Source organism: Branchiostoma floridae, chromosome 2 (assembly GCF_000003815.2).
Source record: "Branchiostoma floridae strain S238N-H82 chromosome 2, Bfl_VNyyK, whole genome shotgun sequence".
Classification (NCBI taxonomy): domain Eukaryota; kingdom Metazoa; phylum Chordata; class Leptocardii; order Amphioxiformes; family Branchiostomatidae; genus Branchiostoma; species Branchiostoma floridae.
The window spans coordinates 13503368-13516395 of NC_049980.1; the positions used below are offsets into that span (position 1 = coordinate 13503368).

General features: G+C 39.3%; 1 protein-coding gene across 1 annotated transcript; it reads left to right on the forward strand.

The window, feature by feature from the left end:
• The first annotated feature begins 2030 nt into the window (after positions 1-2030).
• Positions 2031-12705, forward strand: LOC118410158 (G-protein coupled receptor 54-like). The gene is made up of 5 exons (XM_035811690.1): positions 2031-2397; positions 3795-3930; positions 7075-7325; positions 8194-8328; positions 11544-12705. Exons 1-5 carry the CDS (start codon positions 2056-2058, stop codon positions 11829-11831), a joined length of 1152 nt encoding a protein of 383 aa, XP_035667583.1. The 5' UTR covers positions 2031-2055; the 3' UTR covers positions 11832-12705.
• The last annotated feature ends 323 nt before the right edge of the window (positions 12706-13028 follow it).

The following is a 13028-nucleotide window of genomic DNA, read 5'->3' on the forward strand; positions in this document are numbered from 1 at the left end:
TGCACGGCCTCAAATCAAGAAACAGCATGCGGCATCGGTATATTAAAATATAGCATTCCTGATAAGCTGGATGCTGAGAGTTTTTAAGGTCCACACGAGCAGTCATCATTGTCTGGAGAACGAATCAGACAAGCGACACCGGTACAAAACATATTTGCAATTTTTCCATGCCATCTTCATATAGAAATCAAATAAAGCTACCCAAGCCAAATACCAACCATTGCCGCGACAACAAGAAACATGCAAAACATGGGAAACCCGAAAATGTGAAGATGTTATGAAAGCCAGCGTTGCACTGTTGACTTTCGGGTGAATTTCGTGATCACCATATAAATGTCGTCTAAAATTAAAATCGCCAGAGAGTCTAGCGTATTTTTTTCTTGTAAGTCTACTCTGGCTGATTACTAAGTATTAGTTGGGGCTCGCTGACGTGAGAAATTGTTCTAAAAATGGCGTAGGCATACGGAGGGCTCTGACTGCAATACTGTTGAAAATGCCCAATTAGAACTCACAGGGCAAGCTATTTCACTACGGTGTCACGCCGGCCCGGGTTTAATGGTACACATAGTTGTTGGTTTCGAGAAGTTCACACACTCACTGACACGCACCCTGAATTATACCCTTCTCATGTATTTTTCACACATGACAGGCTTTGATCAGTGTACTTTTCTGGGCAAAACCTCTTTTAGAGACATGTTCTGGATATGCTATTTTCATAATTTTCATGGTAGATAGATATTTGTGCTGAATGTAAGTTTTATAAGTTTGCCCCACACCCAGCGTTTAACTGCAGGTCGATTTTGTTTCAAACTTTGGACGACAATAATTCAAGAACGTGTGGACGGATTGTCATAATTTTTGGTACGTAGATAGCCTAAATGATGACTGACATAATAAAATTACTTATTAGGCCACAGCAAGTAAATTTTATGGATGACATCCTCTGCAGACAGCAAAAATAGTGAGATAGGGCGAAAAAAACAAGATGGGTAAAAAAAACAAGATGGCTGAATTTTCCAAATATTCGCAATAAACGTAAAAAAAATAATTGAAGCGACGAAACATGGTATCACAGCCTACAAGGCATTCATTTCTGTATTCAAGACGTGAACTAGTGTAGTAAAGGTGACAGTAGTGTTGTAGACTGGCATCACTTACCAACATGGCTACAACACTCATGGCTTCCATATTGGGGCCACTTTTACAACTATCTAACTAAATGTTTAGTTTCACTTCTATAACTACAGTCATGGCTACCTGGCTAGTGTCACTTCTACAAGTACAACCATTAGCCTACAACACAACATATTTGCCCATTTTGGTACTTTCTCGTCATGTTGACCATCTCCGAAGAAAAATAAAATCTTGTTTTTTTTTTTCTGAAATCAGGCAAAAATTAATGCGCGCGCTGATGTCATCCATAAAATTTACTTGCTGTGGCCTTATTGAACATATAGCTAATTTGCGTAATCAACGAGGGTTTATGTGCATACGTGTTTTGCGTGCCTAACCCAATCATTCTGTTCACAAATGTATAAGTCGTCTTTATTTTATTGTGTATTTATTGTGTACGACTTGTCATGGACTCCAGGAAGAATAGTGGTGCAACATCACTAATGAAGATCCCAATAAAACAAACAAAGAAAACTTCGGTGTGCCTGTGACATTTTCAGTTTCTTATGTAAAACCTAGCGTAACTAAACCGATTACAGCGGCACTGATGCCAATCACTGTATGTAATGTCATGTTTAGATTGTAAACACAATCAATATTTTGCACAGAGGAAAGGTCGGGATTTCTCATTGCTATGCTCAGCTGAAGCATTTCTGTTCACTCGGCTTTGAAGGTTGGTTTCAAATTTTGAACGTCACCATCTTCGGTAAGGATACACCTCAGAAAGTCACCATTATGTTGTTGTTTTTTTCGAAAATTTATTGTGGTACTCTACAGTGCAAGTATCTTTAAGTTTTTTAAATATATTTCAATTATAAAATAATTAATCGGTTATGTTCTTGTATGTCACTGCAGATTTGCAAAAACTACCCAGACGCCTCGATGGACGTCCTGTCCGTAAACATGACGCTACAGAACGATTCCACTCTTTACAATGGGACGGAAAGTGCCTCCTACACAACGGAAATTTCCTGGAAGTACTACGTCCCACCAATCTTTTTTGCAATCATTTTCCTGGTGGGAGTTTCAGGTAACGCACTAGTTATCTATGTGGTGGCCTTCTTCAAAAAGATGCGGACCGTCACAACCTGCTACCTGGTCAACTTGGCGGTGACAGACCTGGCCTTCCTGCTGTGCTGCGTGCCTTTTACTGCAGTCAACTACCTGACGACGTCTTACGTCTTCGGAGAGACGATGTGCAAGTTCGTCAGCTACATACAGCAGGTAATCTTTCGTATATACATCAGGAAAGGAACGAACTCGCTAGAGTTACAAACGCGGGCATTATTTATATGATTGAGACGTAGACATAAAGGTTGTATCTCGCTTCACTTGGGGACACGAATGTAAGAGATAAATTCCTTACGTTTTGTGTATTTTGTTGTCTTCTACGTCAAACTTTTACGTATCACGCAATATCTAGATTATAAAAAAATATCGGCGAAAATAACACGATAGTGCCGCAGTGAACGAACCCCGCAGTGCCACACCGGTGCACCAAGTGCAGTGAGATTCCACCTTAAGTGTATCAATATAAGATGAAAGGTTGTCACTTTACATGACTGATTTTATCAATGAGCGTTCTATCGCATCAATGTAGAATTCCTCGCACGTTCCTTCAGTTGCCATGTAGTTCCCCGGCACAGAACGTAAACATGGTATACAATGCCGCACTTCTCTACTCGGGGGTTTGGCATTGAGTGACACGAGAAGCTGTCACGATGTGTTTGTAGGTTTAAAATAGGTGAAGATTCATTGTGATGCAAATATTCTGCGTAGGATTCCTAGACAGTATTAGGGTGGTATCTTACTACACCTGCGACACAGGTGCGGCACTGCGGGGTTCATTTACATTTCGCAATGTTTGATAATCTAGATATTGCTTAATACGTAAATGTATGACTTCGAAGACAAGAAAATTCACAAAACGTAAGAAAATCGTTGAGTAATCTTTCGAATCCCGCAGTGCCGCACCGGTGCCCCAAGTGCAGTGAGATACCACCTTTAATGTACAGAAGATTGAAGCGTCCTTTGCCTATCTCTCTCTCGATCCCAGGTTTCTGTTGCTGTGTTGAATATCACAGATATATTCATCACTCTGTTTACTACATATGTGCAGATAAAAATAGATGAGAACTTGCTGTCCTATCTGCCTGTTGGCACCAGGGACTTAATGTTTATTTACCACAGGTACAATCAAGCCTGAACACTTTGACAGCTCTACATAAGACTATCTGGTGAATGCGAACGCTTTTAGGTAGTTTCTTAGATGATCACCCCCTTGACAAAACAAGTCATATAGTCACATTTTCAAGCCGGGGCCCGGTCGGGCAACTTTCGTGAACGAAAAGTATGATACGAAAGACTACACAGGACGTAGAGAGAACAGTCTTGGGCATTATTGTGTATATTTAGGTATACATTTCTATTTGTATACGGGCCCCGATTTACAAATCTGACGTTAGCCTAAGTGCTATTTCTTAGGTTTTAATTGTACTCAAAATGAAAAATTTTGGCTATTATTATACGACTGCTTTACGAATGTCAATTCTTTTTATTGAAATTGATTTGAACATTTTATCCATCTTATTTTCTTTTTTTCCATCTTATACAAAAATCAGGTGACTGTCCAGGCGACCTGTTTGACCCTGGCTTTGCTCAGCCTTGACCGCTACTGTGCCATACTGCACCCCATGATGTCACTCACCTTCCGGAGGAGACGAGTAGCCATCATCGGCAGCATCACCGTCTGGATAGGTACTCTGCATCTTTACTACATACTGTTCCGTTGACTGAATTTAAAATATATAGCTATCATGGTAAATACTGAAATTATACTGGGAAGGTATCTATCAAACTTGTAGTCACTCATAATACCCCCTTTCCACAAGGACGGCGCTCTCACTACGCTCTCTCTGCGACCTGAAATTTGACTCAACGAGTTGTATCGAAAAGAAACTAATATTTTTACACTTAGGCCATGTTGATTTGATTATATGGATGACATCCGCGCTCGCACCAATTTTCGGCCGTTTCCAAAAAAAAAGAAAAGTTTTCGACCACACAATAAATTGTACAAAACAGCTGTAAAATGAGCACAAATATTCCGTAGATTGAAAAAAAAGTATCAGCAAACAGATAACCAATGCCATAGCTATATAGAATGCCAAAATAAATCTTAAGTCAAAGAATAAGATTGTGAAAGGAAAGAAAGAAAAAAATCTATTGTTGGTAGGGGGAGGTACCAGTACAGAAAATTCAGTTCCAGAGGATCATTTCCCGGTCCGGACCCGAACCTGGACCTGATTGTCTGTGGAAACTTGAGAACTGGCAATACTTAAAACAATGGTTATTGGTCAATTTTGCTACAAAGGAATCTGTTTGGTGGATTATTGGACTCCCACTGGCATTTTAAAATCCCATCTCCATGTTATAAAGGCTAACTGTCTCTGTACCTTTGACTGTAGAAACTTCAAGTTGGTACAATTGACTATAAACTCTACTTGACTTCGCTCTTGTTGTCTTTTGGGCCCGCGGTAAGACCCCAAATGCCAGCCGACACAGTGTGTCCATTTTGAAATTGGCTAAACCTGTTCCTCTGATTTTTTAAGGTCTGTTTTTTCGGATTCGTCCAAGAAACAAATGTTTTGCACCCGTATGATGTACTTGTCCCTACACCTAACTGTTTGTATACCATACTATGTGTGTTTAGTCCTATATTCAACCTTCCTGGCCACTTTGATTTCATACTGAAGGCACTTTTTTTTTTGGCCAAACTTTTTTTTTTTATTCGATCGCTCGCATCAGTTTTGGAGTTCCCAGAGGATGTCATCCATATAATCAAATCAACATGGCCTTATTCTCGGTCACAATTTTACATTTTGAATGATATACCCAGTGTGAAAGCGAAGGATACATATATCCTGTTTAGGTCGCGGTGAGAGCGCAGCGTGATCTAGTGGAAAGGGGGCCTCGCAAACACACACACACACACACACACACACACACACGCACACACACGCACACACACACACACACACACACACACACACACACACACACACACACACACACACACACACACACACACAAACAGAAGATCGTGCAATGTAGGACAAGCATTTAGGGCCACAGTTAATTAATCTAAAGGCAGCGCAATCTACTAATTCGTCTAAATGTTGATAGTCAAAATTCCTAGTTAACGGCGTTCTAGGAAGACATCTAGGAATTCGAAAGCATCACTACTACGTCTTACTACGGCCACCTGAGCTACGGGACTGAATGATGAATAATGATGAGGAAGACTTCATCTGCACATGGCGGCGGTTCCTCCATGAGGCTTTCTGCAGGGTCGCCGAGTATTGACACACCTTTTCAGAATGCTTTTAGAAGCGTCTCAGTCAAGCAAAATGTGCGACCTAAACCACGGCTGTCTTCTAATAGCTTACAATGGAAAACACGTTTCAATATGTGGGAACTATCTACGCCTACACGCGGCGTTGATTTAATTCATAGTCGTGTGACGTCAACTCTCACAGTCCCATTGAAACAACCACATAAACATTGAAAATACATTGAGTTTTGCGAACACATACTGTTACTAAAATCTTTATATCTGACGTAAAGGGTTAACGTCCTCATATCATCATGTATCACATTTGGTCATTATTTGAATACATCATAAAAGTCTTCTTCAATATCCTCTCTACTCAAAGAACACAAAAGTATGAAAGACATTTCTAACCAAAGAAGCAGCATTTCTCAATATTGCAGCGTTTCTCATTGTTTATGCAAATGAAGTCCGAATTCGCTAGATTTATGTCTATTGATTTTCAACTGCTGCAAGTATGAAATTCCGTGTGGTATTAGAGTATTTTCTAATGAAGCATGCTTATAAATGATTGATATAAGCTGATTTTCCTCTAATATGTTAGATGTCAAAACGCCGTATGTCAGATCTATGAAATATTCTCATCAATTCCACAAATTATTTCTTGACTTGCAAATTTAGAATTTTAGTATGTTAATTAGCATATGTCAATTTCTTCTTGATTTATTCACCCTGAAAGTCTCATACATCATCAGTCAAAACTGTATACTACTTTATCATTCTTAAGCTCAAGGTCTGTCTAACGCTACCATTAAAAATAACGACCACGCAAAGCTCAGAAAACGAGATGTCAGAACCAGATGCCCTGCTGTGGTGCAAATAGAAAGCTACAGGGAGCTTATAATCTAATCATTTCTTCATGATCATTTTGTCAACACCTTTCTGTTGGCTTGGCTACTCTGGAGAGGATTCTAAGAGATTGTCGACTCAACCCGCACGCAACATCACAGAAAGATGTATCCACGACTGATCTAAATAATATTGTCTATTTACAAGCATACACACTTATGCACAAACCCTAAAGCATGAACTTCTGCAGCGAAGATGATAGCGTTGAATTGAGCGCAACATCAGAAATCCCCAAGGTATGCACTCTTGAGAGATATGTTCAAGACTTTCTTGAGAAGGTGGTACCTGTCTCTTAAGTGGGTAACTCACTGAAGCTTAGGTACTTAAGCGGCGTCGCAGCGGCCGAGTGATTTGAGTGCTCAACGCATGTCATCGATAAAAACAAATCGCCTTTTTACACTTTGTGTGTTTTGTTGTCAAACTTTTACTTACAATTCTGAAAACAAAACCCACATGATATTCCCATGATTAAGTCTAGGGTAAAACACATTCAATTTAAAAACACAGCAACGACACCAACGTACCGCAGTCCATTGAGATACTCTTTACGTACTAATCATGTATGATAGGATGCGTCTTGCTTTTGATTGCAAGACGCCATTCCCCCTGTTTTAACTAAATACTGGTCACAGTTTTAATCGAGCTCTTATTTTCGTCCATAGCCTCGTTCCTCATGACCCTGCCGACAGCTCTGTTCTACCGTATAGAGGACATCCCATGGAATGGAGAGATTCTGAAGGTCTGCCGCCCGAAGTACCCGTCAGCTGCCTGGGCGCTTGGCTACAGGATCTACTCCATGCTGTTCATCTACTTCATCCCACTGGTGGTCTTCTTGTTCACGTGCTCGGCCATTGTCTACCGCCTCTACAACCGTTTCCAGCCGAACACACAGCCTGACAGCCAGGGGGAAAAGGTATTTGTTTACCATAGGCTAACGTTTATTCATTGGAACTATGATAGAAAATTAGACAGCCATGATCTTATTGCGTTTACGTTTTGTAACTACCTGAGTGCGTGTCGAAATTGTGTTATTTGGAATATTTGGTGCTCTCAAAGCTCAACCTCTAAGAACGTCACCTGTTAAGTATGCCTAACATGCATGCTATTCAATGAGCGAAAATGACTCCAAAATTGGTAGACATACGTTACAAGTTTGCAATGCTTTTAAATATTGCACTCGTGGAAACAGCGGCTATAAGAAAAACTGCTGAAGAAAATGGGCAGATAACAAGTTGTGCACATCGGGAAAAGATGATATGCATTGTGGACAATATGCGAAAGATGAATGTCCCTGACTTGTAAAAAGGTCTTGTCAGGACAATACTTAATATTTGTCCAAACGTGCTTTGTATGTCTCTCTCAGGGGACTTTAACCCACAATGCACCTCGCCGTGCATTCGCAGTTCAATCTGTGAGCTGTTTTATTCGTTGCTTACCCAAGATAAAAATGTACATTAGACATTAAATAAAACTTATGAAAAGTTATAAATATGAAATCCCGGGCACTCATCACGTTAGCATTTGATGCGCCGAATTTGTTATGTAAACAACTACACGTGCACACACCTCCAAATTTATATGTATCAATCATAATGATTTTGAGTTATAGTTGTGAAAATTCCTATACAACCAAAACCGATAAGCTTTTTCCACGAAGGTAAAATCGTCATGTCACTTCAGATTGAAAACAATCATTATGAAAATTACAATTACAACTACAAAATCAACTCCAATAAAGTCTGCGTTCAAAATGTCAATGGTCATGTCGATTTGCCTGACAGACTAGACGGACCGCGTGCTTGGTGATTGGGGTGGTGGTAGTCTTCGCAGTCTGCTGGCTTCCCAACCACGCCGTCAACCTCTGGTTCATGCTGAACGAGAAGAAGGAAATGACAGATACAATCTACTGGATCAAGGTACGTTTCCACATTATTTCTCCTCATCTACAGGAAATACATCAGAGTTAACCTAGAATAAGGAGCGCTGAAGCACCTTAAAACACAGTTATTTTTCCTAAAGAAAATTCCCCAGAAGAGACTGTTGCTAGCTATATAGGCGACCGCTAAACTCGAGATAAACATGGATGTGCTTTCTTAATTACCTCCATGAAATGTCATGGAGGTTATATTTTACCCAGCGTTTGTCTGTCTGTCTGTCTGTCTGTGTGTGTGTAAACAAGATAACTCAAGAACGGCTGGATGGATTGGTTTCATACTTGGTGTGTTGGTAGGGTGTGATGAAAGCTGGAAATGATTAGATTTTGGGCCACATAGCGGCTCCCCTTGGTACTGCAACGCAACTTCCGGTTTTGCTATCTCGGTGTTCTGAACATGCTATGGTCACGATTTTTGAGTATTAGATAGCTCTTGTGTTCAGGAAAAAATGACATAAGTTTGGGCCCCCTAGCGTCTAGTTTTGGGATAGCAGGGGCATTTTTGTCAAAAACTTCTGAAGACGATAACTCAAGAAGGGAATAACGGATTTGCATGATTTTTGGTATGTAGGTACCTTAGACAATTTTGTACAAGATAAAATGCTAATTATGCAAAATAGGAATACATTTGCATAATTAATGAGAACATTCTATCATAGCAGTTTTGTCAATGTATCTCTTGTCCCGGACGTGATATGGTCGAGACATTTGGGTGGTAGATAGCTCTTAGCGTCATGACAAAGTGGGGCTAGTTTCATTCCCCTAACATTTAATTGTGGAACTGCAGGGGTGTTTTTGTCAAGACACTCCAAAGAGGATAACTGCAGAAAGGAACGACGGATTGCCTGCATTTTAGGTATGTAGGTAGCTTGGGCAAAGATGTTCATAATGATATGCATCTTATGCAAATGAGGGCTTAATTTGCATAATTAATGAGAAAATTGTATAATTCCATTGTTTGCAATAACTGGACTTCAATAAATGTAACACTTGTTAATTATGATAGGTGGAATATAAGCAGATACCAAATATGGTAATGAGGAACATAATTTATGTAAAAGTTGCAAAACCGCTTTATGATTAATAATGGGAATTTTATAATTGTGACGTGTACGTTAGTCAATGATGAACAACACCATGCATAAATTATGTTAATGTGTTAATCAATTGCATGAAATTTACGAAAGCTCTAAATTTTCATGGAGGTATGAGGTCGCCGAACTCTAGTTTCCAAATGCGACAAGAATGAAATTCCCATCTCTTAACACTGTGGAATCATAGTATTTTTGTATCATTTATGCAAAAATAGGTCCTCATTTGCTTGATTGATATCTATCGATATTCTTCTTTATCTCACTTATATATATCGCATTTTTGAGCGTCATATCATGAAATGCGGTAAATATGACTTTCCTCGTTAATCATATAAACAAGCTCTTCTTCGTCCAGATAGTTGTTAAAAACACTACAATAATCACAGATATAGTAAAAAAATGCAGTTTAGGACGCTGGAGCCAAATATCTGCTTGGAGTCTCATTTGACCTACATGCTCATCGCGTTTTGAACAATTTATATTTCCGGCCGCCAGGCAAAGCTGAAACAACGTTATCAAATAACATAATATGATTGGAGTAACGGAATAAGCGCTGACCCATAAAAGACTGACAACATCCACAATTGCAAGTGACCGTAGGTAACATAGTCTGTGACGTAATTATGGTTTATGTCGGTTGTGATGTTTTTGTGGTTTATATCGCACACAGAACACATCACATCGACTTATACCAAAACCTTGCTTAAAAGCTGTCATAACTATAACTGCCAAATTTAAAACACAATCATGGTTTCCGAAATATTACATTACAAATAGGAACAGCTATAATATAGTATAGACAACAACAACGTCAAAATGCACCATCTCGCACATACGGACAACGGACATGCCAAGCCACATACAGATGCAGTTGAGGGATTGTGAAACGCAACTGCGAACAGGCCACCACTGCACACACGAATACTCCGTCAAGAGGCTAGGTGACCCTCCTTCCCGGAGACAGAAATATTTCTCCAGCAGAAAGAAGAAAACGGGGTCAAAGATCAGCTCCCACTCCGATCCAGGAAGCTACTAACTCTAGCTACTAAAGAAACCTCAAATTTGCCCCCAGTTTTCTGACCTGTATCTATCCACAGGATCCACCAGCTTAAGCTCTCCTTACGCCAACTAAACTGGTGAACTGTGAACACATTTTGACCAAAATGGGAAAGTTTAAACCCTCCCTATTCCTTCTAACCTAAAAATTCTTAAGATTTAGCCAATATTCTCAAGGAAAAGAAGGATTTCCAAGAATTTCAAGTGGTACTGTAATAATTTTAAGCCCTCCACTGCTCAGCGTAACTCCGGCGTTATTGTTATATCTGCTCTCACGAAAGGAAAAAGTAGCGAACGTTCGTGAGCAGATTTGGCATTGGCGTCTGAGTTTGTAAAAGAGGTTTATTCCCAAGGTGATTTCTTCGTAAACTTCACATTAAGTCTCAATTGGAAACGTGGCTAAGTTTGTATGCCCCTCATCCCAGTGAGATTTGTCGTATAAAAACTAAACTATTTTATGTTCAACCCACATGATGACATTTTTTAAAAATACTTTTTATCTTATTTTACTAAGAATACAATGTATGGCTTACCAATAAATGTCTGTTGTCTTAAAGGTATTTAAGCAAATGTGCAATTGCCGGACGTTGCCTTTAGACAGTTTCAGGACTCATTCCATGATCGAAATATCATTTCATATATAAATTTCACAAACATTTAGAAAAGTGCTGAAGATACAAGCGTTCCTTTTATAACTTGAACGCTATCAGTAACCTTCTCCCTTTAGGCGTATGAAATGTTTCTGTAAAAAATCGATTTTTAAGACAACTATCATAGGAAACATATGAGAAGCTGATACTAAGATTCTGTGCCTATGTTTACGGATTCCCCTTGAGCTCTGACATGTTCACAATTTTCGTCTTAAGCATGGCTATTATTTGTTCAGGTCCAGATATGAATATAACGTCCTTCAGTCGGTTTAAATAAGAGCGTTCAGGTAGGTTTTATTCATGCACCATGGGCTTTCTTTAACTTTGACCTAGCACCTGCAGTTAGATATTAAGTAAACGTGTTTATTGAGACGTCATGTTAACAATACCACCTTTAGGTTGCTGCGCTGATACTCACCTACACCAACTCCGCCACCAATCCCTTCATCTACGCCATGGTGGGAGAGGACTTCCGCGCCTGCGTCAAGACCACCTTCTGTGGCTCCAAGAAGAAGCAGGGGACCAGCGTGGGACCACGTGAGAAGGCGAATAAAAGCGTGACGAAGTCTCTGAGCACACAGCGTCCCCTTGAAGTGCCCCCAAAACTGAAGAAGAGCCCACCCCTTATCCACACCAATGTGATGGCAGAAGTGCCTCCATACATAGAAGCAGAGACTGTGCTGTGAGGTATCATTTGACTAGAAACAGCGTATGCCAAGATGTACCTTATCTTTCTACAGATCCAAAGAACCTGAAATAATATCCAGCCTATTTTTCTAAATAAAGGAAAGGTAATATTAGGCTGCTTTATTGGAAACAACTGTAAGCGATTAGGGTAAGATGTAAAATCATAGATGATGAATAAGGTTTTATTGAAAATTTTTGCACATAGTGTAAATTGCAGTGAACAAAATAAATACTGACATTAACGTACTTACAAGAAATGATTGAACGTGGGCTGACTACAAGTCAATAATCTAAATTCAAACATACTAAAAATAAGTGGTTGACTATACATAAAGTATATGGAATAGGGTTCTATACCTACATTACCATTGTGGGGTTTGAATTCCTCTCAGAAAAAAAAAGTTAAAAATGAAATGATTCGATGATGGCAGTAGGAAGACTATATTTTGCGTTTTTTAAATAATGAAAAGCTTGGAGTGATTTTGGACACTCTCTCGAATATTCTTTCTTGGCATCGATTCAGAGACATTCACAAAAGAAATATGTTTCATTTTCCACTGCGTTCTTTGTGCACTGCTTACAAATTCTCTCATGAACTATAGAATAGTAGCTCAACATGGCTCCCTAAATCAGTAAATTCCTGTCAGTCAAAGCGTAATTACAAACGAAGTACAATCGTAGGACGTATTTTATGACATACAGCTGATATTCTAAGGCAGCTAAGACTTGTCAAGACATTTTATTATAAATGTATCGTCCAAGTGAAATTTACACTGCAACTAACAAATGGTTTCAAAGATAACCTTTTCTCAGTGGAAAATAAAAAAAAATGTTGGTCTAAAAATTGACTTAAAACCTCAATAAAATCATTTTAAAGACATATATGGAAACTAGAAAGGCCGACATTTGCTTGGGTGCAAATACAGCATATTTCAGCCATACCCATTCCCACGCAACATTGGACTGTTCCAAGTCACCCCTGCGCAAAAATGCAATATTTTAACTATAAGTTATCCCCAAAAGAGAACTAATATTGTGAATTGATTTCAGGTCAAAACAGAGCTTGCCCAATATGAACCGGGCCCATATGGAAGAATATAATCTTCCACAGGAGCGCCTATACTGATTGGCTTTTAGAATTGCGGCAGCTCCTATTTTTCCGAGAGTGAAAAAAAACCGCATCTTCCATTCAGAAG